This window comes from Cyprinus carpio, chromosome B16, assembly GCF_018340385.1.
Source record: "Cyprinus carpio isolate SPL01 chromosome B16, ASM1834038v1, whole genome shotgun sequence".
Lineage (NCBI taxonomy): Eukaryota > Metazoa > Chordata > Actinopteri > Cypriniformes > Cyprinidae > Cyprinus > Cyprinus carpio.
The window spans coordinates 23,026,357-23,043,770 of record NC_056612.1 but is presented as its reverse complement, the minus strand read 5'-3'; the positions used below and the strand labels follow the sequence as shown (position 1 = coordinate 23,043,770).

Sequence of the window (17,414 nt, the reverse complement as noted above, 5' to 3'; positions counted from 1 at the left end):
AGCATGAGCAAGAACCACGTTTTTTTGGCGGTGCATTATGGGAAAAGACGTTCGACGCACACATGTGGCCACCTGATCAGTGCAGAACGAGTCTGGAGCTAAAGCTACGGGGCTGTATCAGCGGCAGCTGTTTGTATAATTAAAACAGGATTATCCATCCATACATAATAAAGTAAAATGAAACCAGGTAAGTTAATAATAGTTTTTAAATGCATATATGGTTGTTTTCATTGTCGGGCGATAAAGTATTAAGTGTTTAGAAGTGTTGGTTTTGCTCGCGTGTAAGCATGCCAGCCAAGTTAGCCACGCGCTTAAAGTTTTAGTGCACGAAACGCTCTTTCTCTGAAATGTAATGACATTGTTTGTTGTTTTATTTTTGTTTTGTGCCTTTTTGTGTATTTGTGACATATTAGTGTGGTCATAATGTGTTTATTATGAGAATGTTGTTTTTAATTTGTTTTATATTTTTTGTTTTGTTTTTTTTGATTGCGCGTCTGAGCAACCGAGCCATGCTGCGCACGCGGTGCGGAAACGCCACATGGCTTTTCACCAGACATGCCTTTGTTTCTAAAATCAGGCTAGTTTACCAAGTTTTTTTTTTTTTTTTCCCCCATTTTAATAAGTCTGGACATTGTGTATAGGATTGTTTTCGTAGTCGATTTTCCACACATTGTTGAGGACCACATGGCTTTAGGAAATTATCTCGTCTGACAGACCGTTCGTGTGGAAAACCAAGTAAAAACGATTAGTTTTGGTTTAGTCGAGAACCTGTAACAAAAACATATTACACACACAAAATAAAGTTACCAGTGAATGGATTTTAACTCTGTATACAGTGAGTTGTGGAGTCTAGTGGTTGAGGACATTTTAACACCGGGGATCTGTTGCTATCCTTGGTTCTAATTAATATGGTCTCTATTGGCATTTTTTTGTAAGAACAGTCATAACTAAAGGTTTTTCTAATATTAGGTGTTAGTTAATTCTGACTACAGTTTGAAGCCATTTAATGGTGTAATATTTGATTACAGTATACTTTGTTTTACCATAATTAAAGTCTTACTGTGATCCATTCAGTGAATTAATAAATTTTGCTTTTTTTTGACAGGATTCAGCCCAAGAGGAGGAGGAGGCGGCGGCTTTGGAGGAAGAGGAGGAGGCTTTGGAGGAAGAGGAGGCGGCTTTGGAGGAAGAGGAGGAGGCGGCGGCTTTGGTGGAAGAGGAGGAGGAGGAGACCGGGGTGGGAGAGGAGGATTTCGAGGAGGTAGAGGTGGTGGCGGTAAGCAAGTTTGCTTTTCTTTTCATTATATTTCCTTTATATATGTAATTCTGGATATTGCTTGTAACATTTGGCTAATACATGGAAGTGTTAGCTGGTGTGTGTATATTTAAACACACACACAAATATATTTGCCCCTGGACCACAAAACCAGTCATATGGGTACATTTTGTGAAATTGAAAACTATACGTCATCTTAAAGCTGAATAAATAAGCAATATATAGGACAATATTTGGCTGAGATGCAACTATTTGAAAATTTGGAATCTGAGGGTGCAAAAAAATCAAAATACTGAGAAAATCGCCTTTACAGTTGTCCAAATGAAGTCCTTAGCAATGCATATTACTTATCAAAAATTAAGTTTCGATAATTTTACGGTAGGAAATTTACAAAATATCTTCATGGAACATTTTTGGCATAAAAGAAAAATGGATAATTTTGACCCCTAAAATGTATTGTTGGCTATTGCTACAGATATACCCATGCTACTTATGACGGGTTTTGTTGTCACATATAAACATACATACATTCACACTGTCATTGAAAAGTTTGAGATCAGTACGATTTGTAAGGTTTTCTAAAAAAGTCTCTTCTGCACATCTTTTTTTTTTTTTTGGACCTTGTTACATTCTTTTCATTAAAAAAAAAAAATCATAAAAGGGTATCACAGGTTCGAAAAAAATATAAAGTATCATAGCTCTTTCCAGCATTGATAATAAATCAGCATATCAGAATGATTTCTGAAGGATCATGTGACACTGAAGACTGGAGTAAAGATGCTGAAAATTCAGCTTTGCATCACAGGAATAAATTACATTTTAAAGTACGTTAAAATAGAAAACCAGTATTTTAAATGATATAATTATCTATAATTTAGGTATAATGCTTTTTATTGATGCTAAATATTTAAATATCCTGTATAATCAATATTTCTGTGTTTTAAATATACTTTTTGTTTCCTAGTTTAGTATGCAAGAAAATTTGTCAGTGATTCCATTCATTTTAATTTCTGTATCTCTTGTTTGATAAAGGTGGAGGATTCAGGTCCCCTGGAGGTGATGGTGGCTTCCGTGGACGAGGGGGCGGACGTGGCACTCCTAGAGGCCGGGGAGGACGAGGAGGGTTCAGAGGGGGCAAACAGGTGACCGTAGAGCCCCATAGACATGAAGGTGGGTCCTCAACGTCACATTTCTGAGTTGCTGTGGTTTTTTTGAGAATGTGTTTAATAACCATGTTCTGTTTAAAAACTCAGGGGTTTTTATCTGCCGTGGTAAAGAGGACGCCCTGGTCACAAAGAACATGGTGATTGGAGAATCAGTGTATGGAGAAAAGAGAATAAATGTTGAGGTGAGCCTATAGAAGCATGTCTTTAATGTTCACTAGAGCTGTGTTTCCCAACCTTTTTTTTTTAGTCGCGGCACCCTTTGGAAATTTGAACAAATTTTTGAACCCCAACAAAATTCATTTTGTCACAATACTTGAATTTCTAACTTCGATATGATACTTTGAAAAGTATAGATATTCATTACAGCAGGGAAGAACTGCAGAATATACTGTCATACAGATATATATTTTTTATATTATTTGTAAAAGAAAATTGTCCATCAATGGTGGTAATCGGTAAGCTAATTTCTAATGAAGAGACCAAATTTATATCACAGATTTTTATTCATATGTAAACATTGTTTAATTTCCATTATAACTAGCTATCTCAGAAATTTTTGCTCACTCAGTGTATTTTTGATTTTACAGTGGGGTAATTTTGTTACAGTAGCATGAGATTCAAAACTTATTCAAATTTTGAATTGAATAAAAAATGACAAGCAGTCAGTAATAAAATAAGAACAAATAAAGAAATTACTAATGACAGCACAAATAAAAAATAACAATAGGCATACAAATGAAATAGTTTTTTAGTTTTTCAGGTAGGTCTTACATTAGGGCTATTAAGAGATTTAAGGTTTTATATATATATATATATATATATATATATATATCTATATATATATATATATATATATATAAATATATATATATATATATATATATATATACACACACTAATAATATATATATATATATATATATATATATACACACACTAATCTATTGAGCATAACATAGCGGTTAGCAGATCAATGAATGAGAGGGCAGCGTTGCCCATATAGGCTACCACACCATGTTACAGCACAGTAGGGCTATTGCACTCAGAAACAATACTGTACTACATAGATATATCCTGCTTGCTCGATTTTTGAGTGGACTTTGCTGTTCTGATGAGCATGAATGGTATATGAGTGGAGCGAGCAGAGCACACACACACAGAGTGGGATAATACACAGTGTGTCATACCACGTGAAAGTGAAACCTGAGCGGTGAACTCATTTTTTGGCAACTGGAATTTTAGTGCATCTATAATTATTGGCGACATCAGAAATGGATATTATATAACGGATGCTTTTATTTAACATTTTGGCAATTTAAAAATATTAAAAAATGATTTTTTTTGCACCCTGGTTGGGAAGCACTGCACTAGACTAGAGTACCTCTAGAAAGCACTGCATTCATAACATGTTCATTTTTTTTCTGATGTAAGAAGGGGAAACTAAAATTGAGTACAGAGCATGGAATCCTTTCCGGTCGAAGCTGGCCGCTGCCATTTTAGGAGGTGTTGACCAGATCCACATTAAGCCAGGAGCGAAGGTCATGTACTTAGGAGCCGCATCAGGAACCACTGTATCCCATGTTTCTGACATTGTTGGACCGGTATGTATATCTTTTTATCATTTTTAAAGTCCACATCTGCACAGATCAGCATCAAATATAAAACACTGAAACAATAAAGTGTGTATTTTCTGCATAATACTTACTGTGTATTGGAATAGTATAAGCCGCTTTTCCACCGAAATTTCCCGGAACAATTTGTCCCAGGAACGGTTTTCCCCCCAGACCTGCTGCTGTCTGTGTTTCCATCACGGTCTAAAGTAACGTGAAGAATGGGCAAATAATCTGGTGACGCAGGTCTGCGCATGTTTCGCATGAGCACTGAGCGTCCGCTGATCGCGTGGATCTCATGTCTCCGAAATCAGCGAAGCACGTTTTTAAATAAGCACTGTCTTTATAAATAAACCACAGACAACTACATTCTCGCCTGAAATATTTCTAAAACTACTTTTCATGACACAATAACAGTAATATTAAAAAAAATATATGCTAATAAATGGTGGTTGAAATACAATGCTGCGTGAACTCAACCAATCAGCATGTTCAGCGCCCAAGTCCCGCCCCCAAAAATTTTGGACCTTTGAAAAAGTAGTACCTCGTGAGCAGGGACTTTCTGAGGGGCAGATTTTTACTCTGAACTTTATTTAGATCCTGGTACCTGCGGTGGAAACACACCGAGTACCAGCCCAAAGTTCCTAGTTCCTGGGGAAAGTTACTGAGTTGTGGACCAAAGTTCGTGCGGTTTGTTGTGTGGGTTTTAGGTTTGGTTGTGTTTTTTTGATGGTGGGAAGGATTTTTTAAATTTGAAATTATTTTTAAGGAATTTTTATTTGTTTTTTATATGCTACTGTTGCATTTAATAATATTTTGATTTTAGTTGAAGTTTTGATCATGTTTTGTACTTTATTTTTATTCTTTTTTTTATGCTGCTGTTATTTGGCTTTGATGTTTTTAATCTGTTTTAGCTTTTTCAGTAACTGAATTATTTTGAATTATTTAGTTTAGTTAACATGCTGTTTAATAAAGGATTCATATGAATTAAGTTTAATTTCTGGAAGCATTGACTGACATTTTCTGTGTTTTATTCATTTTCTCCTCGTAGGAGGGATTGGTGTACGCTGTCGAGTTCTCCCACAGATCAGGCAGAGACTTGCTGAATGTGGCAAAAAAGAGAACCAACATTATTCCCATCATTGAAGATGCACGACACCCGCACAAATACCGCATGCTTGTTGGTAAGTTCCTGTGATGTGAACATACGAAAGGAAAAGAATGCACATTGCAAGGCAGTTTGATAAAGCAGTGCACTGTTTTCTTTCAGGTATGGTGGACGTCATCTTTGCCGACGTTGCTCAGCCTGACCAAACAAGAATCGTTGCCCTCAATGCACACAATTTCCTGAAGAATGGAGGACATTTTGTTATTTCCATCAAGGTAAAATAAGCATAAGTTTATGCTGCTGTGTTTACAGTCAAGTATTCATCAGTCTTCAGTTGTTAACTTTGTCTTCTTTTCTTCCTCAGGCTAACTGCATTGATTCAACAGCCGCTCCAGAGGCAGTGTTTGCATCGGAGGTTAAGAAGATGAGCTCTGAGAACATGAAACCTCAGGAGCAGCTGACACTCGAGCCATATGAGAGAGATCACGCAGTTGTTGTGGGAGTCTACAGGTGAATCTTGATGCATAAGCTTACAGGAACTTTCATACGTCTGGAAAGCAATTAGGTTGCTTCACCTTCTGGTCTGAAATGTTTCTTTTATAACTGAGTTGTGCTAAAAGTTTCTCTTTTTTTGCAGACCGCCACCCAAGCAGAAGAAGTAGGGTTTCTCTGGAAATTTTCATCACTATTCTCATCCTCCTTTCTCCTGAAATAACTGCTTCTGCCACTAGATGGACCCACAGTTTGCAGATGACAAAAGACTGATATAAGTGAACCATTTTCTCCTGTCCATGGGGCTGGGAGTGTCTCCCTTTATACCTGATTGGCACAGGCAACATATTCTTTATGGAGAGCAACTCTGCTCCCGTTTTTTCCTTTGTATGATCATCCTCTGTCATGTAGTAATATACTGTACTGAAAGATGAATTTTGTGTTTTGCTTGTAAGAATTATTGGAAGCTAGATGTGTTTTTAAATAAATCAGCAGTTTTCCATAACGTGTTTGTTTCTTTTGAATATTTTTAGTAAAAAAAAAAATCACATTTTTCATTCTGTGTTTTGTTTGTACCTCCAAAAAAAGAACGCTTCAAGAAGGTAATTCAAAGCTTCTTGTGAAGCTGTTTCAGAAGCATTAGTATAAACCCATATCACCAACTCTAAAAAAGGATTTAATACTAATACTTGTTAAGCCCGTCTTAAGCTTGCATGCTGTTTTTCTGGTTTTCTCAGCACGATCATCTGACAAGTACCCCGAACACCCTTCTGAAGCAAGTAGATGCTCCAAACTAGAGTTAAATTCCCTTTTTTCTTGCAAGGCACTGTGTGAGGCATGTCTTTGCTCGGGAAATTGTTAGTAATCTGAATTAAAGGTTCAGATGCTTCATTGTCCAGAAGGTCTGTAATCACAAGCAGGTAATTTAAAACTTGAGCATTTTTGTAAATATTCAAAATCAGTAAGTTTGGTCAGTGCATTGCTTAAAGATTAAGTTTGAAACATATAGGAAGTTAATCATCATGATCGCAAACAATATAATCTTAATTCTCACGTGCGTTAAAATTGTCTTGTTGATGGTCAAATCTGAATCAAGCTATATCTGCACCACATTGATCAAAGGCCTAAAAATAATTGTCTACACACTGATAATGATGCATTGAGATTTTAAAAAGACCTGTGAAAACGAAACTGTAGATATGGTTTGATGTAATCTCTGAACATTTAAATGCAAACGTTACTTTGGTTATTGCTATCATATCCAAATCACCAAATTATTCCTCACGTCTGGCAACGTAAAGAAAGACATTAATTTTCTGTCATGGTCTTTTTAAAAGATAGGTATTTTTGTGTAGAAATCGTGGCCGCAGAATGGAAACAACAGAACTCAAATTTCAGAAAAACAGCAGGAACCAAGTATGAAGATCTGGCGCGAGGGGACCAAATATGCGGTTGCACAATGGATAGCAGCATGGACAGCACAAGAAGTGTGAGAAGAACTAAAGAGGAGAAAAAACTGCTTCGAAGGCAGATTAAAGCCAGTCACACATTATTGAAACACGAGGGCATAAGCACAGCGTCACATCCCACAAAGGTACTTAAGAAGCTTCTTTTGATGAATTGTCAGTAGAATATGGATCGATCAAATTACATAATTGAGTTTGAATAGCCAGTACTGTTGTTAGACAGTTATCTATGTCTTCACGTTTGTGTATCTGAATACAGTCTATAAATATATAAGATGCTACTGAATCTACATACTCTTGTAAATGAATGCTGATGGTAAACAATTATGACAGATATAAATGATTTGTGGTTTTCTCAGTTCCACTATCAGTAATTGTGAATTAATAATGGATAAAAGTTGCATGTTTCTGCATATCCCATAGTCTCTTGGTGAAGTTTGTCAAATGTGCAAATGCCCCATTCTTTTAAATTGCTTGGCATAGATGGCTCATAAAAGCAGTCAGTAATGTGCATGTTCATGATTGTCTGTTATGTAGCATCTGGTGGTGTCTAATGGAGGTTTGGGGAATGGAGTGAGCAGAGAGTCACTGCTGGAGGTTCTTAAAGAGGGGGGTACTGTCGAGTCTCTCCTCACCCCTCCAGCGAAACCATACGCGTTTGTAACGTATTCTTCAACCGAAGCAGGCCAGAACGCATATACACTCCTCAATGGACGAGTGCTGCAGTGTCACGATCAAAGCGTGGCGCTTTATTTCAGCTATGTTGAGAAAGGTGTGTCACGTGAGTCATATTTAGAATCCTATTCAGTGAGCCTTAAAACAGAGTGTTTCTAATGGATCTCAACTTTGTTTGTCAGTGGACAGTGACAGGAGCGTGTCCAGTGCTTTGCCTCCTGGTCTGTCTGTGTTGGAGGATTTTGTGTCTCCAGAGGAGGAGCTGCAGCTGCTTCAGGCTGTTGATTGGACGCCACATACTGATGATGTCACAGGTAAGAGATACTTGACAGCCTCTAAATCAGCAAATAAAAAAAAATCCATTACATTGTTTAATCCTCTTTGTCACATATTCATATATAGCAGACTTATATTAACCTATAAACTTATTTAATAGTTGTGATAATAATAATGTTTATTTTTGTGTTGCAGTGCAGAAAGCTTTGAAACACAGAAGAGTGAAGCATTATGGGTATGAGTTTCGGTACGATAATAACAACGTTGACAAAGACAAGCCCTTACCAGGTGGTAAGTGTGAAAAATTCTGCATTTTTTGCATCACTTTTTTTGTGATGATATGTATGTGGTGAGTGTTTTTTGAAATGTTTTTAAAGAAATCTCTTAACAAAAACAGTAATATCGTAAAATATCTATTTTAATGTTTTAAAATATAATTAATTCATGTAATGTCTGAATTTTTAGCCGCCTTGATTTAAAAAAAAAAAATATATATTATTATTGCCAATATTGAAAACATTTGTGCTGCTTAATGTTTTAGTGGAAAACATGATGCATTAGTTTTTTCAGGATTCTTTGATTAATAAAAAGTAAAACAAAAAAAAAATGCATTTTTTTTTTTAAATGAAATGTTTAAGATTTAAATGTCTTTACGGTTCCTCTTTGATCAATATAATGCATCATTGCTGAATACAAGTATTAATTTTCTCCAAATATGTGAATGGTAGTGTATATATTTACACATAATCTAAGTATTATATGTCTTAATTAATTCTAAAATTGAATAGACACCTGTCATTTCAGGCCTGCCGGCAGAATGTGATGCTTTATTACAAAGATGTTTGGCTGATGGCCACATAAGTGTCCTTCCAGACCAGCTCACTGTAAACCAATACCAAAGTGGACAAGGTAGTACATCATGTATTTGTGCAACTGAGTGGAGATTTATGTCTGCTTATAGGACTAAATGTTATTGTCTGGTACAGGGATTCCCCCTCATGTGGACACTCACTCTGCTTTTGAGGATCCCATCCTTTCCTTGAGTCTCGGAGCAAAGGTATGAATAAATGAAGCACTAAAATGTCAGTAATTATGGATTACTAGGAATATGTTTGTTTTTGGGAATATGTTTGTGAGGATATGTTTCTGTTTACATTTTTCATACATTAGTGGGTCAGGGTGTTCTGTTACACCAGACCTGTTTGTAGCCTTATTGATTGGTTTTGGTGCTGCAATATTTTCATGGGTCAAAACAAAGATGGAGATGGAAAATGAACTTCATGATTTTCTTATATGGATGAATAGAAACATTGTGCTATTTTCCTATAGACAGTAATGGACTTTAAACATCCTGACGGTCGTTCTGTCGCTGTGGTGCTGCCAGAGCGGAGTCTGCTAGTAATGAAAGGAGAGAGCCGTTATCTGTGGACTCACGGGTGAGGAAAATGTTTTTTGTACATATACATTAAATACAATATATGTCCCAAATACGTGCAGACAACCAAAAACTAAACACCTATATGTTCTTTGGATTTTTGCTTGACTTTGTGTTTCGTCATTATAAATATTTAATGAATATTATCATTCAATATGTACAAAAGTATATTATATTATATTACAAATCCTTTGTTCTAGGGAGAGATTAACAGGTTTTGTGTATGTTTCATGTCAGCATAACGCCTCGGAAATTTGATGTGGTACCGGTGTCAGAGGTTGAAGGGTCAGGGGTCATGACCTCTGACTTGAGTAATCTGACCCTGAGCCGTCGTGGTACCAGGACATCTCTGACGTTCCGCAAAATCAGACATATACCATGCAACTGTGGTGAGTATGTGAAGTATTTGCTTAGGCAAGCAAATATTTTTCATTTCTAAGTACAGTACCATTTACCTTTTTTTTTTTTTTTTTTTTTTGCATTAAAAGTGAGAGTAGCAAAATTTGTATTTTATTTCTATTTTAAATAATTGCTGTTATTTTTAAAATTCACCCAAAAATGAAAATTCTGTCATAAATTTCTCGCCCTGATGCCGTTCCAAACCCTTAAGACCTTCATTTATCGTCAGAACACAAATTAAGGTAGTTTTGATGCGCTGCACATGCTGAATTAAAGTAACAGCGCATTGTTTGCAGTAAATATGAACCTTCATTGACACAAAAATTTAGTAATTACACCATAAATGCATATAATTAAAGTCTACTGTGTTTCACAACCAACACAGGCTATGGTTTTTTGGCTAGGTTTAAAGGAAAAGAGCACTTTTAGATAAACAAGGCAATAATTTTAAAGTTCTTAATTAAAGTTCTTTATGAACCGCAGGATTGTTAGTAATAAAGATTGAAATGTAACCCTAGATGTTACCTTTCTGGGCCTTGAACGTGGTAGCTCCCTTGCTGCCTGTAGGGCCTTTCGCACCACTTTAGTTCCAGAACTAAATGTACAGTACTTAAGTACTGGGACGATTTTGTGCAAACTGTTTCTTAGTACCATTTAAAGTGTTGCATTCGAACTGACAGTGTGTACTAGGAAGTGACGTAAGCCGGTGTCATTTGTGTGTGGCGTTCAACAACGAAAACAAAAGAAGAACAACGCTAACAACAGGAGGATGGAGGACGCTGTGATCAGAGCTGTGTTTTTGTGTCTCGCGGGTTTCAAAATAATGGACAAGGAAAAGCGATTGAAAGAACAGAAAGGAGGACTCATATTCTCCAACGACAACTGGCAGTGCTACATTTGCTACAAGTGCCTGCACTTCAGCATCTGTCCATCTATCGCTGTTCATCATACGAAATAAGTTGACACAATGTTTACAGTATGTTTACACAGCGTTTTTAATCATGGTGGGTCTGGCCAATCAATGTATACTTACGTCACGGGTATTACCAGTTGTGCTGGTTAGACCCTGCTCCGGAGTAGGAGCTAATTTGGTTCTCGAAAAAGGCAGTCCGGTACTAAAATCGCACCCAAAAATGCCAAAAAGTGCGTAGTTCCACAATTAGTTCTGGTACTGTGAAAAGGTTCCCGTGGCGCGAAAGGCCCTTATGCAGGGTCAGAAAGCTCTCAGATTTCATCAAAAATATCTTAATTTGTGTTGTGAAGATGAACGAAAGTCATACGGGTTTGGAACAACATGAGGTTGAGTAATTAATGACAGAATTCTCATTTTTGGGTGAACTATCCCTTTAAGGATCCTGACAAAAAATATATATCTCAGTTTCTACAAAAATATTAAGCAGCACAACTGTTTTTAACATTGATGATAATAAGAATTGTTTCATGAGCAACAAATAAGCAAACTGGAATGATTTCTGAATGGATCATGTGACACAGAAGACTGAAGTGATGGCTGCTGAAAATTCTGCTTTACCATCACAGTTCACAGTTATTTTAAGTTGTAATTATATTTCACAGTATTACTGTTTTACTTTATTTCTGAACAAATATATAGAGCCTTGGTAAAAACATGAGATTTTTTTTATTTTTTTTTTTTACATATTTTAAAAAAAATCATACCATGCCCAAATTTTGAATACTAGTGCACAAACATATAAATCACATTTGTGACCCTGGACCACAAAAGCAGTCTTAAGTCGCTGGGGTATATTTGTAGCAATAGCCAAAAAAACATTGTATGGGTCAAAATTATAAATTTTTCTTTTATGCCCAAAATCATTAGGATATTAAGTAAAGATCATGTTCCATGAAGATATTTTGTAAATTTTCTACCGTAAATATATCAAAACTTAATTTTTAATTAGTAATATGCATTGCTAAGAAATTCATTTGGACAAATTTAAAGGTGGTTTTCTCAGTATTTAGATTTTTTTGCACCCTCAAATTCCAATAGTTGTATCTCGGCCGAATATTGTCCGATCCTAACAAACCATACATCAATGGAAAACTAATTTATTCAGCTTTCAGATGATGTCAAAATCTCAATTTCAAAAAATTGACACTTAAGACTGGTGTTGTGGTCTAGGGTCACATATATGAAGGTCACTCTGCATTTGTGTATTTTTGTAGATATAAAAATCATGTACATTCATGACAAGAATCATTTTATTTCCTGTTGTAGCCTATCCATCTGTATGTGATAGCCAGCAGCCGCCTTCTCCACCGACTGTGCCTGTTGCTGAAGGCGATGCGTGTTATTTGGAGGAGCAGTATGTTCATCAGGTCTATGAAGAGATTTCCTCCCACTTCAGCAGCACACGACACTCACCGTGGCCCCACGTGCGAGATTTTCTACTGTCGCTGCCGCCTGGAAGTGTTCTGGCAGACATTGGATGCGGCAATGGCAAATACCTGGGCATCAACCCTGAAGTTATATCAGTAAGTAATATACCAGGAAGTAAGATGGACTTGTTCAGACATGTCATGGTTATTAGTTACAATTATGATGATTTCCATTACTTTTACTGTAACCCCTATCGCCTGTCCATTTGTAGGTGGGCTGTGACCGCAGTGCTAATCTAGTGCAGATCTGCGTTGAGCGGGGTTATGAGGCATTGGTGTCAGATGCGCTGTCTGTCCCCCTGCGCAGTGGCAGCTGTGATGCCTGCATCTCTATTGCAGTCATACATCATTTCTCAACACAGGTGAACATACTATGTAATTAAGGGGGGAAAAAACTTATTTTAATTTTATTTGTGAACCTGGACCACAAAACCAGTCTTAAAGATGCAGTCCGTGACTTTTTTGTGTTAAAATTGATATAATAAGCGGGTACACCATGAATCAGTATGGTACACCTATAATAAGTGTTTATATTCTGACTATTTCAGACTGGTTCAGGTAGGTACCACTGTGCATTAGCCCAGTACCTCCGTGATTCGTCATGGACGTAAACAGAGAGAAGTAGCTTCGGCTACAGTATTCTTCCGCAAGACGCACTCTGTTCTGTTTATTAACCACTAGAGCGGCAAAAGTTACGGACTGCAGCTTTAAGTCGCTGGGGTATATTTGTAGCAGTAGCCAAAAATACATTGTATGGGTCAAAATTATCCATTTTACTTTTATGCCAAAAATCATTAGTATATTAAGTAAAGATCTTGTTCCATGAAGATATTTTGTAAATTTCTTACCATAAATATATCAAAACTTAATTTTGGATTAGTAATTTGCATTGCTAAGGACTTCATTTGGTCAACTTTAAAGGCAGTTTTCTCAATATTTAGATTTTTTTGCACCCTCAGATTCCAGATTTTCAAATTGTTGCATCTCAGCCAAATATTGTCCTATCCTAACAAACCATACATCTATGGAAAGCTAATTTATTCTGCTTCTTATAAGATGATGTATAAATTTTAAGAAATTGACCTTTATGACTGGTTTTGTGGCCCAGGGTCACATTTGAACTTCTTCCGAAGTCCACTTGCACTGTAATAATTTTATTTGTCTTCATAATTTAGTTTTCACAACCATTTTCCACATACTTTGTGACATGAAACATGCCTTTTTTGATGCTGTGAGAGAAATAACCCCTTTATTTGTACACTGAGCAGCAGTGCTTTGGCCCACTCACATAAAGTTTGGCTTTCTGGTCCAAAGGCTATAGCTCAAAAGTTTTTTACTTTTAATAAATTCATACTTTTTTTCTGCAAGGATTCAGCATTAAATAGATCAAATGTGACCATAAATACATCTGTTACAAAATATTACAATTTCAGATAAATTCTGTTCTTTTGAACTTTTTTTTTGAAAAAAACAAAAAACAGTGTCTCACGGATTCCAAAAAAAAAAATTTAATCTTCACAATTGTTTTCAACATTGATGATTATAAGAAATATTTCTTGAGCAGCAAATCAGAAAATTATTTCTGAAAGATCACGTGACACTGCTAATGGCTGCTAAAAATTCAGCTTTGCCATCACAGAAATAAATTTGACATTTTAAAATGCATTAAAATAGAAAAGAGTTATTTTAAATTTTAATCTTTTTTATCAAATAAATGCAGTAAGTCTTCTTTCAAAAACATTAAAAAATCCTCAAACTTTTAAACAGTAGTGTGTGTGTTTTACAAACTTAAATACATTTTACTTTGATAATGTACTCATTAGTTTTTCTGGTGTTTAGGAATAATATCTCTCTAATATCTGGCTTTCTAATTACCTCCACATGACAGTTATTAATCTGTCTGATGTCTTTAAGTTGTGAATGAGGTGTTTTTACAATTATATTAAATAAATAGTTTTTTCTCCTAAATATTTTCATAGTACACAAGCCTTTTAATCTCATAAAAAAAAAAAAAAAAAAATGTGATTCCTGCGTTCTTCTATCTCAAACAGTTGTTCGTTGTTCAATGTCCATGAAATGCGTGAATTGACAAAATGCACATCTTAAATGCAATATAAATCACTTTGGATCAAAACATATTTTAAATACATAAATGTAAAAAATATGCAAATCTGTAAATGCTGATGCTGAACAAAGTGCATGTGTTCCTAGGAGAGAAGACAGGCTGCTGTCAGAGAGCTGGTTCGGTTGTTAAAGGTGGGAGGAAGAGCTCTGATCTACGTTTGGGCCATGGAGCAGGAATACAACAAGCAGAAATCAAAATATCTGAAAGAAAGAACAACTGGAGCTAGTGTGGAGAGAAGCGGTGAGCTTAAAACAGAAGAGAACATGTTCAACCAACAGGAGGAGCATGATAGGAAAATTAGATCAGACATGAAATGCACAGAGGAGCAGAATGTGACACAGCCCAGAATCCACATCCACACTAACCGCACAGCTTTCCTCTCCCAAGACCTCCTGGTGCCATGGCACTTCAAATGTAATGCGGATAAGAACAAGGGAGCACGGAGTGGAAGCACAAAGGGCCCCTTGGAGAACACGAGTGAGGGGCCTGTATTTCACCGCTATTATCATGTCTTCCAGCAGGGAGAGCTAGAAGAGATGTGCTGTTGTGTGACAGGTGTTAAAGTGCTTAGGAGCTACCATGATCAGGGTAACTGGTGTGTGGAACTGGAGAAGACACATTGTAACTCTTCATAGAATAATATTCCACAGAAAAAATCAATTCTAGGTTATTGAATAAATGCAATTTTTAAAATAAAATGTTCATGCATGCAGTGACAGCTAATAAAACACTGAAGAATCATTACTGAATATCTTAAAACGTTTTTGTAAAGCAGTAGAAAATGTTGCTTTGTATTCTTTCTGGTACAAAACCTACCTCGATTAATTTCTCTTCTGCAGTGAAAAACTGTGTTACAATGTTAACGTCATCCTGACTTCTGCTGATTTATGCCTGGATGAGTTTATCACTTATTAACCTCTACAGTAAAGCAGTGTAAGCACCATAAATAAGTATGTCAATACATTAATATGGTACATTTGCATGTTATTAATGCCCAGGCTAAAGTTTAGAGTTGGTAAGATTTTTTTATCGTGTTTGAAAGAAGTCTCGTGCTCACCAAGGATGCGTTTTTTTTATTTAAAAAAAATAATAATAATACAGTGAAACAGTGCAAGTTATTCCTGTCAAAGCTGAATTTTCAGCAGCTGTTACTCCCGACTTCAGAATCAGAAGCTTTATTGCTAGGTATGTTCACACATACGAGGAATTTGTTTTCGTGACAGAAGCTCCGCAGGGCAACAGAATGACAGCGACAGAACAAAAAACACATAATAAAAGAATAAAAAATACAAATAAGTAGGTAAGGAATGACAATATACAAATTGACAATTGTATGGCAGGTATATTACAATGAGCAGTTATGTATGTACAGGTATATTATGTGCAAAAAAATTTAAGGTACACTAAGTATGTGTGTGTAAATATATTATGTAAATAGTGTAGTGTGTTCTACAGTTCAGTGTCATATGATCCTCGGAAATCATTCTAATATAGTGATTTGGCACTCAAGAAACGTTTCTTATTATTATAAGTGATGAAAACAGGTTTTCTGCTTAATATTTTTGTGTTTGAAATGGCAATCTCTCTTTTTTTGGATTCTTAAATGAATGTTAAAAGGAAAATTATAAATGGATTTAAATGCCACTTTTGTTCAATTGAACGCATCCTTACTTAATATAAGTATTTACTTCTTAAAAAAAATAACATTTACTGACCGTTTTAACAGTACAGTATACTTGACCTGAAAAGATTGTTTTTGGGTTTCAACCACTGAGCTATAATATAGATCAGATCATATGTAGATCAGTGGTTTTCAACGCTGTTGAACTCACTGTAGTGTTTCTGTGCACCACTAGATGGCGTCGATCTCTGCCAGAGGTAAAGGTGTGAACTTTCACCTTGAATTTGATGATGACGAACTTCCTGCATGTTTAAATGTTTTTAGTAACCTAGCTCGACCTGGCGGGTTAATTCATTTATATTCAATTTGAAAATATACTTGTGCGTTTTGTCTTAAACCACGGTAGGTCTCACACATGAAGAACAGAGAGGGTCATGACGTCCTCGTAAAAACCTTACAGACGTGTGAATGTTAAAGCCTACAATGCGCCTAAAAGGTTAGGAACAAAGACACCTATAAATATGTTCGGTGTGAATGTCTTGCGTGGGGGGAGTTGGTCACATTTGTGACCTTGTCTTTTTATCCCATTGGCACATGACATGTCCAGACTGTTTTAATGGTGCCCTCGGCTTGGAACAATGAATGAGGGATTCATGTAAAGATGAAGAGAGAGGCTGAATATAAAGACCTCGGAAAACTTAATCAGTTTCACATCCACTGCACGACCCCCTCTGGATAAAACTTTCTTGAAGAAGTACATATATAGTGTGTGTGTGTGTTATACTTTCGTGATTTATCAACTGTAGTGTCATTAGTGGCTTGACACTTTAAAATAACTAACCAAATCGAATTAAGTGTAAGGAAAGAAATAAATTATAAATATATTTGCGGTGGTGTAATATGCTTTAGTACGTTTGTTTTATCAGTTATGATCCCGAGAAGCCTGTAAGCGAACTATGAAGAAAGTTGTGCAATGTAAAGCCCAAAATACTGAGATATTTGTATCATTCAAAGTATTAAAAAATATATATATCCACGTTAATGAGACTCATGTGCACTTTTCAGCAGAAAAAAAATATCTTAAACTGGTTTGTTGGTGTTTATACAGTCAACTGGTCTTCTCTTACAAAGCTGGTCTGCCCATTTGAAAAAGCCCCAAACATCTCTAAAACCCACTGAGACCAGCAAACGGTCTTAAACTGGTTTTGAGCGTAATAACATACGAAAACAACATTTGGGAAAAACCCCAAGTACTCCATCGCATCGTTGTCTTGTCGGTTGTGACAAGTCATATAACGTTACTCGTTCGGTATACATCGGTTGTGCTGAAATATAAACGTTGAGCTAAATTAAGATAAAAATTGT

The 17,414-nt window shown here is 36.0% G+C and overlaps 3 protein-coding genes across 3 annotated transcripts in view; all 3 read left to right on the top strand.

Annotated features, from left to right (window-relative positions):
• The first annotated feature begins 45 nt into the window (after window positions 1-45).
• On the top strand, window positions 46-6,157 carry LOC109080520 (rRNA 2'-O-methyltransferase fibrillarin-like). The gene is made up of 9 exons (XM_042741529.1): window positions 46-187; window positions 1,106-1,276; window positions 2,309-2,446; window positions 2,530-2,624; window positions 3,873-4,043; window positions 5,104-5,236; window positions 5,323-5,435; window positions 5,525-5,670; window positions 5,798-6,157. The coding sequence occupies exons 1-9, from the start codon at window positions 178-180 to the stop codon at window positions 5,820-5,822; spliced, it is 1,002 nt and encodes a 333-aa protein (XP_042597463.1). The 5' UTR covers window positions 46-177; the 3' UTR covers window positions 5,823-6,157.
• Window positions 6,158-6,616: 459 nt separating this feature from the next.
• On the top strand, window positions 6,617-15,172 carry alkbh8 (alkB homolog 8, tRNA methyltransferase). The gene is made up of 11 exons (XM_019081553.2): window positions 6,617-7,246; window positions 7,656-7,890; window positions 7,976-8,107; window positions 8,265-8,360; window positions 8,874-8,978; window positions 9,056-9,126; window positions 9,399-9,505; window positions 9,742-9,893; window positions 12,143-12,399; window positions 12,516-12,665; window positions 14,515-15,172. The coding sequence occupies exons 1-11, from the start codon at window positions 6,974-6,976 to the stop codon at window positions 15,061-15,063; spliced, it is 2,127 nt and encodes a 708-aa protein (XP_018937098.2). The 5' UTR covers window positions 6,617-6,973; the 3' UTR covers window positions 15,064-15,172.
• Window positions 15,173-16,384: 1,212 nt separating this feature from the next.
• The window catches only part of LOC109064510 (dual specificity tyrosine-phosphorylation-regulated kinase 1B-like), a 45,631-nt gene continuing 44,601 nt past the window's right edge, over window positions 16,385-17,414 (top strand). The window contains exon 1 of the mRNA XM_042741526.1: window positions 16,385-16,545. Within this exon, the coding sequence (XP_042597460.1) occupies window positions 16,518-16,545 (28 nt within the window). The 5' untranslated portion in view covers window positions 16,385-16,517. The remainder of the gene's footprint in view (window positions 16,546-17,414) is intronic.